At 31.7% G+C, this 18520-nt stretch overlaps 1 protein-coding gene across 4 annotated transcripts in view; it reads left to right on the top strand.

Annotated features, from left to right (window-relative positions):
* LOC122538556 (regulating synaptic membrane exocytosis protein 1) overlaps nt 1–18520 on the top strand; it is a 289590-nt gene that overhangs the window by 262153 nt on the left and 8917 nt on the right. For 2 of the 4 annotated variants that reach the window (XM_043672749.1, XM_043672748.1), the window contains exons 16-19: nt 4479–4657; nt 6682–6897; nt 7631–7962; nt 11737–11922. In XM_043672749.1, the coding sequence (XP_043528684.1) occupies nt 4479–4657; nt 6682–6897; nt 7631–7962; nt 11737–11922 (913 nt within the window). Of the gene's footprint in view, nt 1–4478; nt 4658–6681; nt 6898–7630; nt 7963–11736; nt 11923–15067; nt 15212–18520 lie in introns of all 4 variants that reach the window. The other 2 variants (XR_006308875.1, XM_043672750.1) reach the window with 2 other exon arrangements.

Genomic DNA, 18520 nt, shown 5'->3' with positions numbered 1-18520 from the left:
AGTCGTCCTTTGACGGGCCGATCACGTTTTTCTGCTTTTGGTTCATTGCGTTTCCGCTGCCCTGTGTGTCTCAGTCGAACATCGACCGCACACGTCAATGGAAACTTTAAGGCCGAAAAAGCGCCGCGACCACACGCACACCTCGCTTGCGTAGATCTTTGAACGCGTTGAACAGATTTAATCCTCGAACAGTGTCGTTGGGTTACACACAGATGACTATAATAATTTATATTAGATTTTGTTAATACTTGTGGCATTTCATATTATTTTATCTTACTCTTGTGACAGAGACTCGTCATAAAATTTAGTCAAATTAATCCTTTGAGTGACGGTTAAAATTACTAGAAAGTCAGTAATATTACTAAATAATTAATGTTACCAATGAATATCACACGAGACACGCGTAATAAACTAAAAATCATTTTATCTTTAACCGCTTCGTAACCACGGACGAGATAACTCGTGTGTTTTTCATTAGGATGAGAGTTCAATTCAAAGAAACATGAATTTACGAAACATCGTGGTCAATATTAAACGAAAGAGCAATTTTCTTGTGTACGATGATAAAAATTTCAACGTATAAAATAACGTATAATAATATAATATTATTTAAATTATATATTATTATTATTTAATATAATATAATATTAAATAATATTATTTAATTAATAATTTATTAATATTATGTAATATAATATTATTTTATATAATATAATATTATTTAAATTATATATTATTATTATTAAATATAATATAATATTAAATAATATTATTTAATTGATAATTTATTAATATTATGTAATATAATATTATTTTATATAATATAATATTTAAATTATATATTATTATTATTAAATATAATATAATATTAAATAATATTATTTGATTGATAATTTATTAATATTATCTAATATAATATTATTTTATATAATATAATATAATTTAAATTATATATTATTATTATTTAATAATATTATATAAAATAACGTATAACAATATAATATTATTTTACAACGCGGCATTATACGAACGATAGTGCGTCGCGAGATTATCCATGATTTCAAAGCGGTTAAATATATACCTTTTGACATATTTGTTCAACACATCGTAACACGTTGTCCTCTTTAATGATGAAACTAGTAGTAGTTTAAGCATCTCAGATTGTCTTGTACGAAGCAAACACTCAGAGGGTTGAAAATTCTAAAACTGAGCAACGATCGATTCCCAATGACCCAACGATACCAGTCAAGGGTTAAAAAAACAGACGTACAGTCCGGGAAAACGGTACGTGCGTGAAGAGAGGAGGTCAAGTCAACGTTGCCATGTTTGCGCGAAATGAGAAAAGGAAATGATAGGAACGAGATGAGACGATAAGGGCGAAGAGGAATTCGACCGCTGGGATCGGAAGAGGAGCCGGAAAACCAGGAAACGCGAACTAACAATCGCTGCGATCAAAGGAAACGAACCTTTTTCTTGGCCTGTATCGTACAGATCAGTGATGCACAATGAACAATGAACAATGAACAATCGTTTAATTGGATGTTTCATTAATAATTCGCGGCAGTCTCTTTAATCCTTTGCACTTGGGAATTATTCCTATATTTTTCCTGTGCAATTATCATGCAATTGTACGTTGAATTTGTTAAATCAAATTCGGGGTTGTTCATTTGTCAGAAGAAACATTAGTTTCTCTGATAATCTCTTTAACACTTTAATCCTTTGCACTCGGTAACTATTTTGATATTTCCTTGTCCAACGCGATACCTATAGATACAATTTATCAGATCAGATTTAGAATCATTTATTTATTTTGGCTAAGAAATATTAGATTTCTCCTGATTTGTGCACGTTTATACTTTATAATGTTTTTACGGTGCTTCTTGACACATGATTAAATTTGACATATTAGATTTATTCATGTATTTTTACAATGTAGGTAATTAGTGTCTGTAAAAATACATAGATGTTAAATAATTTGGTGTAATCAGAGACCACGATAATTTATGGCAGTGCAACTGACAATCTCGACAATATTAGCACAATTCTGAGTGCAAAGGTTATTAATGAAATAGTATAAAATAACAATGGTTCTATGTAATGAATTTAAATATTATAATTCAGAACATGATTTGGCGAGGTGAAGATTATGAATGTTCCAATTGACGGAACGAAGATTTAAGAGATGTTGAAGGAGATAAAAAGCGACATCAATCGCTGTCACTGCGACATCGATCGATATCGCGTATCATATGATAATTTGCAATCTCGCTATATCGTTACTTGAATTATGTGAGAAGTTTGTATTTTAACCCCCTATAACATCGTGTAACTTGAAAGTTACATACACGTACGTATATCCATATTTATGCATTTATGCATTTCGTGCATTTTACGTCATTATAAAAATGTTAAATGACTCATTTCTAACAATTTTCAATTCCCGGAATTGAAATTAAATATTTACTTTTGAAAATAAATAGCTGAGTGACAAACACTTAGTGAATAATCTATTTCTCCTGCAGGTAAACGAAATTTTGGTTATAGAGGGTTAACTTGTATTGAAAACATTTTCATGAACGTATTCAGGGTATATTCGCGATTTAGTATGTTGCACATCTTCCTAGAAATAAAAAGTTTTGATCAAATTTTAAAATCGAGACGTAGTAAGTTTGAAATAAAATATTTAGAAAGGTAGCAATTTTTTATAGAAATTGTAATATAATATTTTACATATAATGATATTTGGGATATAATAAAACTGTTAATAGCTTGTATAATACTGATATTGTTAAATACGAGACTGACGAAAATATAAAGTACATTGAATTTCAATTTAAATTTTAAATGGAATTGCTGGCTAGCCTTTACAAGTGTTTAACCTTCGTATCGTTCAACATAATGTTCGCTTTAAAAATTCAAGAAAGTATCAGATACAGCGAGAAACTATGTTTTTTTAATGTACAAAATGCATACAAAATGAGTTTCACAGTATGCTCCCCTTTTATACGTCTATTCTCAGATTCCATTTGCACGTATTAACTATTCTGTCGTGGAAAGCCATCACACTTCTGAATATCTATTGTAAAGAATTCACAGAAACCATCTTAGCATAATATTGAAATATTTTATTTTCGGTCTCTAAATAAATTTGTCACGCAATTATGAGAAATCCTCTTTCATAAAATATTTCAATGGAATAATTAAACTCGCCAAGCTATCATTTTTTTATTTAAATTATTATTAGAATTACACGCTAATTATTTTTTGTCGATTAAAGAGCTTACGATAAAGAGAGAATTCAGAAGTTATTATTATGAAAATTAAATGGTTCTAAAAAAAAAATCTAACTTTATCAAGGTTCCACGATATCATGATTTATTGTTCTTTCACGATGTGAAGACAAACAAAAAAAGATTCACTTCTACACCAATCATAATTTGCACCAATCAAAGTTCTATTCTGACATGTATTTTTATTCTATAAAATGATGGATTATGTGTTTGCCTTTTAAAATTTCTTCTATCCGCTATTATATCTAGAAATTGTATAACATCATGAATAGCATATTAGAAAAAAATATTATTTATGTACATTAGAAATTAAATATACTAAAATATTCTTTCATTTTTTGGAAGAAAAGCAAACATGGATTCTTAGTTTGCTCCTCCTACTTTAATTATATTTAGTTAATACTGCTTATATTAATAATTTAATAATTTTTAATAGAAATAAATATATTAATTATTTCTCATCATTATTAATAATTATAGCGTCAATTCAATAGCAATTCCATTTAAAAATTATCTTTTCGCGTATCGCACGAAAACTCCTTTTTAAGAAACTAAATGTTTCATACCCTGAACGCATTCATAAACTTTTAACAATAACTTTTAAAAATCATTATACGTAATAAATATTATCTGTCCGAATTGAAACGAGCAAAACTTAATTAAAATTAGTCAAAATTATTTGAAACAAGAATGTATAAGGATGTATGTTGTTCATCACTGATGTCACGCTATCCACGCTCCCGTAGCTATAGTTGTCGAGCATTAACGCGACATTCGTCTGACTTAACTTTTCACACGATCACAATAATTTTGTACATACATACATACGTACATACATACTTTGCGCATAGTCGTACATAGTCTGCTCGTTCTTATTTATCATTTTTTGCTTCCTTACTCGACAACAATCCCCTCACAACTCGCTTCTGCATGAACGGAATGAATCTCCGGCTCTCTAATTCTCCACGTAGGAGTTACGTGTGCAACATAGACGTTCGATCTTTCGACTAATCTTTCTTATTCTCTGCGAAGCTCATCTAATTTTGTCACGGTTTCGGATTCACGGCTGCGATTTCATGAGAACGCGGAGATCACGTCTTTGTTCATTCGTAGACTCGCCGTTAGTCTTATTGATCGTCGCTGGGTTCGAGAAGCGGCGGGTCTTCATTTGACTCTCCTCTATTCTAGGAGCAAATCGCGAAAGAGAAGCAGGTGACGGGACGGATACAGATTCAGGTTGCGTACGAAGCGGATCGTAGAGAGCTGATCGTTTCCGTTTTCACCGCCGACGATTTGTGCCCTAGAGAAGACATGGGATACGGCACGCTACCGGAAGCTTATGCGAAATTGGTCCTACTCCCAGTTTGGTAAGAACTTATTTGAAAAATGATACGTACACACTATTTGCACCTTTCGAAATAAATAGTTTATATCATTGGAGTTCGTATAATACGAACGATTTACGGAATCACGCTCAAATAAATGGAGTTTATATAATATTATTGTAACGAATAGATATAATTACTCAGCAGAAGCGAACATTAATGTTGCTAACCACAAAAATAAAAAGAATCTTGTATCAGACACTTTAATTCTAATTTGGTACTTCTAGTATTAATCTATTTATTACTTGACGAATACTCATGCCAAAAAAGACATTATTTGCTGTCATTTAAATTCAAATTTTGTAATTACAATTCTCCGAAATTTATTTTGTATTTGAATATTTGGAATATTTATTTAATAGCATGACAATTCGATCAGATTTCTTGGCAATTTTTTATTGTTGTTGAAACAAAAACAGGATCTAATCTTCCATTCTTTTCATATACATTTGATTTTCTTTTTTAGCGAGGAAATTCTAGAATGTGTTGCAAAGTGTACGCTTCAAGTTAAAATTTTTATGAATTTCATTAAGTTTCAAATTTTGTGTTATGAACAATCAATCATGCTGTTACAATTTAGTTCAACTTTATAGCAAGTGCATCTAAAGAGTATACTCGTCTCTTAATTTTAGATACACAGTTAAATTAAAATAATCTAAAGATTAAAATAATCTAAAAATCAAATAATCCGATAGAAACAGTATTTTTCTTTTTTATTAATGAGATAAAGATTTTAAATTTTAAATCTTATTTACCTACGTTATTTAATGTTAACACACAGTGTTTTTAAAATATCTAGACCGTGATATTTATATCAAATGTGTCTGCGTTATATTTATAGTATGATACATTATGTCAATAAACTGATGCCAGTAAAGTCCCTGTTATAACGATCTCTATTATTATCTGTTAACGTTTCATAAGCTTCTCAATCCCTTCTTTATTGAAACTTTGTTACTTCAACGAGAAGTAATCTTGAACTGCTTCACAGTCTCTGAACCCTTTTTCCATTCAAATAGTTCTGTAATGATCTAAACAAATGGAAATCGAGTGACGCGAATATGAAGAATATTTTTCGCATTTCCTTAACTTAATTTCCTCGTTTCTTTTTCCCCGAGTTATGAAATTCACATCCATTCCAGCGTTATTATAATGGGAAACAATCTATTGCTTTTCTGTTAACGAGGTATTGGAAACGCTTTCAAAACGCTTGTAATCGCATCATTAGCACTGGCACATTAAATGAGGTTACAATATTAAAAAAAAAAGGAATTATTAACGAGTTCTTTAATAGAAAGTTGCATTTAACTATGGAAATTTGTGATTAATTAAAATTATAACTGGAAACTTAAGGAATTTATATTTATGTAAAATTATAACTGAAAACTAAAGAAAATTATTACTATGAAAAATGTAAAAATTTGTTGTTTATCCCAATAATTTCAAACAAATCGTTTTTGATTACTTAGAATGTCAACAACTGTATCATTAAAAAATTGTTCAATTTAAAGTTCATTTGCTTTTAACATTGTTATTTATGATTTTATACTTCAAAATTATGATACATTTATTATTTGCAAATATATTAAAACCAATCCAATATTAGATAATCAAGGAAGATATATAAGATAATAATAAACTAGAAAACAAACATATAATTATTTAAAATAAATTATTATCCTCAATTATTTCTGTTTTTAAGTACTTTTAGTATTCCCTACAATTTATATAATCTAAAAAAAAATAAAAATTTCATTATACAAATATTATAAAAATTATATTGAAGACAATTAAGTTTTTAGTTTCTTTAGTTTAATTATCTTTTTATATATTTCTCACTTTTATCCTTCTAACATTGAACTATTCTCAATACATTCGCAAATAATAATTTGATCATAACTCGAAGAAAATCGCAAATAATAATCATCTTCATCTTTTCCTTTTATGAATTTGTTTTATGTATTTGCACGGGATATGAATGGCTCGATGTTATATGTGCATTTCAGTGCTGATCAAATTACTTTGAAAACCGTGGTCGCGGAGCCAAGTCAAAAGCCAATTTGGAATGCAACATTGGTCTTCTCCGGAGTTGACGGCGAGAGTTTAATGAATCGAGCAATCGAAGTGACTCTCTGGGATTTCTGTCCTGATGGCGATAATATTTTTCTCGGCGAATGCACCGTTGATGTCCAACGGGCCCTCGAAAATGACAGAGCTGTTTGGTAAGTATTTTAGGAAAATAAAAAGTACAATTATCGTTATATATCTACGACATACAGAGTGATTCAAAACATGTGGGAAGGGGCTTTATGTACATACATACATATTTGTATGGAAAATACAAACGTAAAATCGCTAAAAAAATGACTTACATGAAATCTATAATTATCCAGTCATGTTATAAATTATCGTAGCCATCTATGACTCAATACTGCAATCGTACAATGTTGTACTATATAAAGTAATATAAAGTATATTTGTAAGTAAATTTATAATATATAAATATGTAATTAATTTTATACTATTATACTATATAAAGTATAGCATTTTATACTATTATATTATATACTATATAATATTATATAATATACTATATAGTACAGTATATATATAAAATATTTTATATAATAAAATTAATTACATATTTTATATTTATATTAATATGTAATTATATAAATATGTAATTAATTTTATACTATTATACTATATAAAGTATAGTATTTTATACTATTATATTATATAATATTATATAATATACTATATAGTACAGTATATATATATATATATATAATATTATACTATAACGATATTGACGACACTATAAAACACTTGTTAAAACATCCTTTCATTTATGTGTGAACTTAATACTTTTAGACTCGTGGAAAACAATGTACGTACTACTTTTCGATGTGTTTGACGATATGTGACGATAAAAATTATCGGAATATTTCGCAGGTATCGACTAGAAGATCCTCGTGGCCTTCGTACAAGCAAATCGCCCTACTGTTCTCCCCGTGGCTCCCTTTCTATGGAAATTGCCCAAAGGTTACTGCGAAAGACCGAACTGCGCGAAAGAAGTTACAGCGACGATACACAGAGCGACAGCGGAAGTCCGGAGCTCGGTTTCCTGCATCCGGATCACGCTTGGCATGCAAATTCTAGAAGAGGCTCCAGCCAATCCGAACAGCTGGAAGTCGAACCGTACGAACTTAACCGAGATTACAGCAGATCCTTGCCCGGCAGCAGAAGAAGCAGTTTCCAAAGCCAAGGCGGCACCGACAGTAAACGTAAGTGCACTTTCATTGATTTCTTTCCCAGACTTTTTGCACCCTTTACGAATAGTCTAGCCATACGTGCGATGAACTTTTCTCTACTTCTTCTGTAGAGACTAACACAGACTAACGCTGCCAATTTTAGAAATTGGAAATCCTTTCAACCAGATGATTCGTGTTTCTTACGTGTAAATAACAGAAGTACAGTCAGTGTGACTTGAAAAATTGTTTAAACTGTAAAAACAATCGACACGAGAGCTCGATTTTAAAGATTTTTAAATCTTTCATATTTTTCTGAAATATTTCATATTATATAATGAAGAAAATGGTGTGTAGAAATATTGAACAATTTATTTCACAACTGAATCTGCTATGAGTTTGAAAATTAAAGCCTTCCCTTTACAATGACTCTCTACACCCTAAAATTTCATATCCTATTTTTTCATTGGACACAAATGAGATACAACTCCGGTTTTGTAATTTAACAATATGTTTCATAATATATAATACATAATCCGACTTGTATCTTATTTTTAATTCATAAAAAAAATTCGTACGATCCAAGATGGGCCTGATATAGAGATATAGATAAGGAGTGAATGATCTTCTCATTACAGTTCAATTAGTTTTTGCTTCTCGTAGTATAAAAATAAACATACTACATTTAGTTACAACTAGATTAAAGATACTTATCTAAATAAATTTATTTTTTTGTGCGCACGATAGAAAAGATAGAATTTAAGCAGAGACGTGTTTCATTCAATAAACAAATGAGTACCACACATACATGTAGTACATGGTGTACATGCAATTGTGCAAATTCGAATTTCCGATAATCACCCTAAACATCCACGATTGGAAATATTGTACATTAATCCAGAAATATATTTAGCGACATATAAATACGACAATGTAAAATAAATGAATAGAATAAATTCTTTTATGACGCGAAAATATCTACCTAAAAATAACGACCAACAAAACCGAATAGTTTATGAAGGGACTTGTCAAACTTACGCGTAAATTTTTATGGGATTTATGTGGGAGACACTTTATAAAAAAAATGTTTAAAACGCATTTTTTATCGACAATCATTTACACCGAAGAGGTAAAAATAGTCGTAACTTGGAAATATATCTTTCAGAAAATTTTTCGTGAATATTTCGAGTGAGTGTAGGAGAATAATTTTTCTTAAAATTAACTATTTAGCGAATCTTAGAATTAAATTATGTAGCAATTTCTTCTTTTTTTCAATGGTATAAAAGTCATTTCTAGTAAAATGTCAATCGATTTTCATACAATTTTTTTTTATAAAGCATTTATACTTTTGAAACTTTTTACCTGAGATAAAACAATAATTATTGGATTTAAAATTGCACGGCTTTTTCTATTTTATGTGAAATGAAATATTCTGACAAGTACTGCAGAAGAAATTGAAGAGTGAATCTATCATTCGATCCAATACAACATCCAGAATCAATTAAATATTAAGATAATTTCATATAAATTCATATATATATATTTCGTGATATATATATATGGTAAAGTTTGGTATTTGTTGTAATTTTAATTTACTTTTTTATAATAATGAAAAGGAATCTTGAATTTTAATTGAATTTAAGGAATTAATTAAATATAAATTTTATATAAATTTAAAAACTGAACATATCAGATTATTTAAATTACATTATAATATACATTATTCGAATGTCACACTAATATTAAATATATATAATTTCCATGAAAGATATTATTAAATAGTATTAAATACTATTAACTATCGTAATATGTATTGGAAGTAAAGGATTGCAAGTGATACTAGATAAAAGTGCTTGTATACCAGACTTATATGAAATATTTAATAAATGATTATTCACATAATACATCATTTTATTTGATTCTGTTATTTTGCAATAATATTGTCAGTTTGTTTAAAAATAAGTAAATATATAAGTATTTTTCTATCATTGTTGAAAAATTGAAAAATTAAAAATAATAATATACGCGTTGAATAAATTTAGAATCTTTTCATCAATTTTTAGTATATTTATTCTTACGAACAATGAAATGTTATTGAAAAATACGTACATAACAAGTGTGAAAAGCAAGATAGATAATCGAAATGTCGATATTCGGAAAAAGTCAAACATGAATATAAGAACATACATTTTAATCTGAAGGCTGAACGAGAGACCATTATTTTCCAGTAGTTCTCGCTAAAATTTCAGTGAATATTCGTTGGCATTTCAATCTTTTCATTTCTGTATCGAAAGTTCTCGTTATATCCGTAGAACGTAGGAAGTAAAATAAATTTCCACAAAGCTACATCTCAAAATTCAAAGGAGGAAGGATTTTTCAAAGTAAATTTAAAATTCATATTACTTCAAGAAAGTCTTTTGTATTCCGAGTTTGTGAAGGACATTTCGGAAAAAGAAAAAAAAAAAATGAAAGTTACTATGAAATACTGTATAAACGTGCAATATGGAACGTACAGTTCTTTGATGAAACGTAATTTTCGAATCTAAAAATGTTTATTGTAATTCGTCGTGGTTAAGTAATTATAAAATAAAAACAAGTAATAAAAAATATATATACATTGGATTATTTTTAAAAACATATGACTTTGATTATGTACAATTGATACAATTTGAAAAATCAAATGCAAAAGTGACATAAAATCAAGAACATAATTTAGAAGCGATGTAAAAACTAATGTAAGAATTTTAACCAAAACCAAAGTTTTAATATTAATTTATTTTTAACAATTATTTAGAAAAGAGTTGCCACAAGAGTTATTTTCTCAACTCATAAAATTTATGTTTTATAAGTTAAATAAAGAATGATATATTCCCAAGATGTATGATATATTTACAAGAAATTTTGCAAGGAAATTTACTTTGTAAAAATTATTAAATTTAATAATTAAAAAGATAATTTTTTATAATTTATTCAATGGAAATTCTATCACAACTTAAAAATGGACAATAAGACGAAAGATTCTTCCTTCTTTCGAAAAATTTCGTCACAATATTATCATTTCATCAAAATATTATATTTTATTTTGTCACATTTTGATACATTTATTTATGTTTTATATATACCTCATATATTTTATTAAGAAAATGTTTTTTTCTTGTGTATAAATGTACAACTCGAGAAATTGTAAAATGATAAATCAGTAGGATCTAGATCAGATTGAATCAAGCTTGTTTAACTTTATATATTGTAAAAAACCAGGTCAAGGTCGGAAATCAAACCGCCAACGAGACGAGATATCGTCGTGGAAATTTCAGGTCACCCATGGCACTTCTCCTCGTTTACGTCCTTGTCCTCAAATGAACAGATTCTATTTTCTAGTGTCTTCGATTTCAAAGCTACCCTTGGATCTCGCTAATTCATTTCTGTTTACTCAATTTCTCAATCAGTGTCTTCAAAGTGCACAGAGGCTCGGAATATAACTAACGTTCACATTCAATATTCATTAGCTTCTTTCAAGTATCATTAACTTCTTTTTAAATCTTTAAGTATTATTAACTTTGAAATTATTAATACGTTGTTAATTCAGAATCTCTTGAAACTAAGAAACTTTGAAAACTTTCAGTTACGTATTTAGCACACGAAATAATATAATTTACGCATATTATAAATAAACAACTATATGAATTATTCTAACGTGTGAATTCCATAGCAATATTTACATCATGTCATACCACTGTTTCTTCAAATATCAAAATTCGGCAAAGCTTTCAACATTAATAACCTACAAAATGGTGACGTTCGATTTTCCAGGCGGAAGTATGGGAGAGGCCGACATGCCGGCTATAGTGCACTACAATCGGGACCGACGGCGAAGCTCGTTTACCAGGCCGATGAGGGATCCCGAAGAAATTCTGGAAGGTCTACGATCATTGAAAGCGGCCAAGAGGGAGCTTGGCAGAACGATGAGTCTCTCCGGAGACAAAAGACGCGAGAGCCGTGAGTATGGTTACGTTGCTTCTCTCTTGGCCTCATCATTTCGCCTAACCATTCGTTCGTCCGTCCGTCCGTCCGTCAAATCGTTCATTCATCCGTGCAATTGTTTGCCTGTCTGTCTGTCTGTCTGTCTATCTGTCTGACTGTCTTTCACGCGCTCGTCGATTTATTTCTATATATTCCTTCGTCTCTGTTTCTCTTCTTTCTCTTCTTTCTCTCTCTCTCTCTCTCTCTCTCTCTCTCTCTCACACACACACACACACGCTCTCACTTTCTTTGTCTCTCGTTGTCTCTCTTATTTTCTCACCACCACCGTTCTCTCTCGATCGTTGGATCGTCGATCGGCTCGATCCATCCTCGGTCCACCAGAGCAGATCGAATCTTCCACGTCGGCCGGCGCCGTGCGTATCGTACGCATGCGAATAAATGTATGTGTGCACGGACGTACATGTATCCGTGTAGGGAGGGGCAAGGTAAACTGAATTAGAGTTGGCTAGAGTGATTATCACGCGCCTTGATTCGATTTAATCCGAGTTAACTCGATTTCGTTGAATTCGAGAGGCGACTTCTGTTACGTAGAAGCCGCGCTTCTCTGTTGGAAATAGTTGATTATTACAAACGTAGAGAAACTGCGACTGCAGTTCTCCTTCCTTTTTGCCACGACGAAACGCAAAGCAAGGCGAGATTTTAAGCGGCGAACGAAGAGCGTATTTTTCGACAAGTTTATTTTTCGGTATTTACACGCAGGCTTAATTGAAACATCGTCTGCGAAACGAACTTCTTGGAATCGTAATAACGAACGTAAATAAATCTCTTCAGCGATGCGTTTTTCTTCGCCATCGTCGGGCCAGCCATCTCCTGTTCCACTCCAAACGAGAGCAAAATTCTCTCGTTCTTTGCTTCAAATCTTGTTTCAAATTTCAAGCGTTCGACTGACAAGTCCAACGAAAATTGTTGTTACACTTGTACATTATGTATATGTGTAGGTCCGTATCATTTGTGTACATTTTTCTGCATTTTCTCATATATCATTCGCGCGAGTCTTTGTTACCTTACACTTGTATGTGTTTTCTGTGCGATATATCATGTTTCTTCTCGTCTTTCACTCGTTTTACTTCACGTGTCTGTTTGTTTCTCTACTTTCTTTTCTCCGTGTGCCTCCGTGTAATCACGTCCCATCGATCTCGCGCGATTTGACCGAGCGAACAGGTACATATGCCAACCTAACAGTTCTTTTCGTCCAAGTTAGTCCCCGTGCGTTCTCGCTTGTATGATAGCAAGGTAAATCGAGCCTGAAACGGATCGGCCTGGAAGGGAGCCTTGCGTTCTTTGACGCATCGACAGAACGAGAAATTAGAGAAAGAACGATTAACGTACTCTTATTATTAGCCTTGAAGAACCAGTATAACGATTTGTCATGTGTCGATCATTTCGCTATTTATTTTCTTCGATTCTCTTAATTTGCCACGTCTATACGACGATCGTTAACTCTCAATTGGCATCGTTGAATTACCATTAGAGCGTATAACAATTTAGAGTTAAATTGTATAATTTTGAAATTTTTAAGTCAGAAAAATACAAACGATTTATTTTTGGTCCATCACGACAGTAGTAATTTTATTGCGCCGTAAACTTGGTTGTAGATTAAGATATTTATTACCGAATCGTTTTGTTAACATGACACCGACATCGTGAAAATCACGTATAAATGTGTACGTGAGAAGTTTCTTCGACGTGCACTCCCGTTCAAAAGTCTTGGGACACTTTTATTTTTAATATTTAATACTCATCGTGAGTTATAATGTAATACAATATATTCATATATCAACAGAGTTTTATATTTATTATATTCAATTACATTATATTATATTATAGAACACATTACACTGTATCATATTAATTTATACTTTTATATTGCGCAATTTATATTGTAAATATTGTTTTCACTGTACGCAATTTATATTTATTGTAGTATCTTTGTTATACGTATATGGCACTTGTCCAAAGATTTCTGAACGGTGGTGTATATATGTGCATACGTATACGTTATAGACACGCAATTCGAAAGAACGAAAACTTGGACGTCGATGCAACCTAGACTCTAACCTAAACTCGAGCAAACGATAAATTCTCACGTGTTTTGCGAATAATCACAAAGTTCAAGCCGAGGCTCGAAAGGGATTAATCGTTCGGAACGAGCGAGTCACTCAGTCCTAACAATACAGGAAGTGCGATCGGCTAGAACGCAGCCGGATGTTTCGCGTTCGGACAGTGCTAAATCGCGTCATCCTATCTCTGTCTGTCTGTCTATCTATTCATTGGAGAAGCTGGCATTTCCAAAAGTTCATTCGTCGCAATAATCTGTGCTCTATGCTCATCTCTGTGCGATCGCTGTTGCGCCGCTGTTGCCTGTCGCTGAGTACTGTCGCCTGTGCCAGCCTAAAGACACCAACGATCCGATCAGTCATCCGACAAGACCGAGAAACAAAGTGGTTGGCAAAGAAAAAGGCTGCCTTGAGCAAACAGTAGAGAAAAGGAATTCACGAACGGAGGAGATCGAAAGCGGATGGAGGAGGGGAGAAGGATGATCCTTCTCTCCCGCTCCCGATGTTCCTTCATACAATGCATACGTACGTATGTGTGGCCTTTGCACGCCACTCTTTGTGAGTTTTCTCGACTGCTGTTCAAAAAAACCAAAATCCAAAAAAAGAAAAAAAAAAAAAAAAGAACAACAAACGCCAAAACCTATATATATATATATATATGATACACGTCATTAGGCCTCATTAGGTTTCACGTGTTTTTTCCACGCTGAAACACCAAGCAAACACCAAGTTGCCAAAAGCTATTGCGCTGATCGTGTTCTTCACTATTACTGAGTGTTCGTCTTCTCTCATGATCCGCCTGACGAAGAACGCCGCGCGAGTGTGTCTCTGCCTGTTTTGTCTCTTTGTTGATTTTTCTTGATCTCCTTTCTCGGTCGGCACCGTCCGGCAATCTCTGACATGCGTACACGGTCGATCAAAATGCTCGGTTCGCTCGGTCGAAACGCCGTCGGCCATCGTCACCATCCCGACTACCCCGATCGACGACGAATCGTGGGCTCGATCGACCGACCAACCACAACATCATCGATCAACGACAACAGCGTGCGTAGTCCCAACGGTTACTGTGTGGCAGTGCGAGCCTGTATCTCCGAGGACCGGTAACTCGGCCTCCTTCCCACTGCCGCACTCCATACCACCTCGATAAATAACCACAGGACACTGTGCACCACCGTCACGGGCTTCCGGTAAGATACATTTTCTCGCTTTCTCTCCTCGCTCTATCTCTCCACATATTTCTCTCTCTCTCTCTCTCTCTGTCTCTCTCTGTCTCTATTTTTCTCTCTATTTCTCTCTCTATTTTCCACTAGTCTCGCTCTGTCCGTCTGTTATCTTATTTTCCTTCCCTTTTCCCCTCTCCGCCCCTTTCTCTCTTTCTCTGCCTATATGCCGACACACATTTGCCTTGCCTATCCGTTTCTTCTGTATCCGTTTGCCCATTCCGGTTATAAACGCAAACGTTATTTCCGGTTCTCCGTTATATTTTAAAACTCCCTTTTTCTATCTCGCGTTTCGTTCCTACATTTATCTTTTTCTCTACTCTTCCACTTTGTAACAATGGACGAGTGTTCTCTTTCTTTTTTTCTTTTTTTTTTTTTTTTAGAAAGATTTTCATTGATATTCTTTTTTACGTAGAATATAAATATACTTTATGCTCGGAAAGAAATATTCAAAAAAGGCAACGCGTGTTTTGTTTCTTGCTGTTGTTTCTATTGAAACGGAGTTGCCTCTGAATGGAGAAGCTTTTGTTACGATTAAGAGAAAGTTGAGAAAAAAATATGAAAAGGGAACTAGTTCGAACCGTTCCCGCGGATTATTGTATTTCGTTCGGAACGTTGTTCTAAATGTAAGTGTGTTCCAATATTTAAAGGTGTCCTGCATTCAGTAAATTTCCATCAAGGTACATTCGTAGGAAATTACTCGTAAACTGCGTAGTAATTTTACTCCTGCTCCAACTTTTTACGCCGATCCTCTGCCTGCTTGCATCGATAGAGCTTTTAGAGATTTAAAATGCTCGCTTATCATTGCAGTAAAATTGATCGCTAACCACTCGTTGCTATATCTACAATCATGGTAAGGAAAACTGATCTTTGAATGCACTTTGAGAGCGGAAACTCGTTTGTCGAAAAGAACGTATTTACGAATATTTTTAATAATTCTCGAGAAGAGAAAATTAATCGTTAAACTACTAGAAATATTTAGAAGAAAATGAAGATATATTTATATATTTGCCAATTGTAATTTACAATAAAAATATAATAATGTAATATTATATATTAATGTAATTTATAACAATTATAAATTATACATTCAACCATAAAAGCTGATATAATTAATGTATTTAACTTTATATTTAACTTATATTTTGAATATCTCATTTTACTTCATATTTCGTAATATTTTTTGCAATAGTGACAAAATTAAATTAAATTGATAATTTAAGAATTCTGTTATATGATTTATCTTACATTATTATATCTTCTAATAGCCAATGATACCAATTAACTGATACAGCTACAATGATGCACCAATGATTGATCTATACTACTTGCTTCTATATACGAGTAAGGGGAAAGATATAATATGAAAATACGTATAAAATAATTATTAATATTAATTATATAGTACAAAGGAAAGCAGTATGAGAATAATATATCTTTTTATGAAAATTTAAAAAATTTCTTATGAGTTTTTTTTGCAATAATTTCGTATAATTTCATTAGTTCACTAAATTTTGCCGCAAAGAATTCCAATTATAAGTGAAATTTTCTCAATTAAATGATAATGCAAAGAGATACGTCTGTAGCCTATTGCTTTGATCATCAAATATACCGCAAATTGACCCATTAATTTCAATCCTGCCATAATCTTCCGATAGATTCCAACCAGACTATCGGTATTCGTACCATACATGCTTGATGACAGATTTCTGACGTGTTTGTTACATATCTATTCGAACGTTACTATTACTAAACACTAGCTATTAAACGTTGATGTATAATAGCGAAATAAGAACGAAGAATGGTAAAATTTAAGTGATTTAATACTTCATCGAAAATGAGTTTGTTACACGTGTTGTACACAAACAGAAAGAGAAGCAATCGTATTACATATTAATAATGTGTTGTATTATATTACATATTAATAGTGTAATGTAACACAATATTAACATTATTTTAGAATGACTTAATTTAATTCTCAAAGTTCATTTAACGATGAAAAGAAATCGGAGGATACCATAATCTCAAGCTTTAAGGTAGTTAAATATCTCATAAATAAATTAATTCATTTTCATTGTGTAAAAGCTAATTTTATATGAGTGATTTTATGTTGCGGCTAACTGCTTTAATTTAGTTCTCAAAGTTCATTTAACAATGAAAACAAATTAGAAGATACAGTAACCATAATCGGAAACAATTGATATTTCACAAAAGGAATATCAGACAAATCAGAAATTATCTGATTGATATTTTGAAATTATTAAAATCAGATTGAATATCATCAACGAAAAATTGTTAAAAGAATACCAATAGCATGAAATACGTAAATAATATCAGGTAATATTATAAAATAATATTTTCATTAGCAATAACAAAGTTTTATTGTAATAGCTATCATTCTATTTTATGAAAATTAGCTATTCTATCGTAATACGCGTAAAATGGAAGTCAACTCAAATGTTAATTCACTTTGATTAGATAGAAGCCAATTATTATACGATTAACGTTGCTGTATCGGAAGACTAATAGTACAACTGTCATGCGTGTTTCTACAATCTATCAGCACACTAAATTACCTAAATATCCTTGAGACAGTAGTTAGTAACTATATAAACAGCAATGTGAACCTCGTAATTGCGGTAATTTCGTAGACATTGAAGAAATTGACGTGCCCGTTCCATTCTTAGCTAGAGTTTTGCAACATGTAGCTAAGAAAAGACCGTAAGTAGGCTTCAGTGTGGTTTGTCGTCCTAATTCTCAATTTATCGATACTCTCTCGATGCTTTTCTTTTTATACCTTTATCTTTAATCGTACGGTAGTTTTGAACAACTTTTTTTTTTTTATCTTATACTTCACTTTAGCGAGAGTAGTTTATTAAAAGTAGCAGTATTATTAGATGCATTATTCTTATTAGACGTAGATACTGGTATGAACAAATTTACAATCCCCTTACATCATTTACCCTGCACACCACTCATTTACAACTATAGTGGCACAACTTGTAACTCTCGAACATTTTTTTCAATTTTCTTTCCATTTATGTGTAAGTAGTTAGTATAATAATGTACATTTAAGACACACGGATAACCTTGAATTGTACAATACCATTTTTAATATACGCAGAATTACAAAATTTCTACAGAGATTAATCCTTTGCGAACCAATGCCCCAGATATTCTGAAAATCTTGTTCCAATGGAAATTTAATTAGAATAGAATTATGTTTCATTCTGTTGATTTAGATTTATTTTATTTTTGAAATTAACGTGAACCTGT

The sequence above is a fragment of the Frieseomelitta varia genome, unplaced genomic scaffold, assembly GCF_011392965.1.
Source record: "Frieseomelitta varia isolate USP_RPSP 00005682 unplaced genomic scaffold, Fvar_1.2 scaffold_167, whole genome shotgun sequence".
Classification (NCBI taxonomy): Eukaryota; Metazoa; Arthropoda; class Insecta; order Hymenoptera; family Apidae; genus Frieseomelitta; species Frieseomelitta varia.
This window is presented reverse-complemented; position numbering and strand designations above follow the sequence as displayed.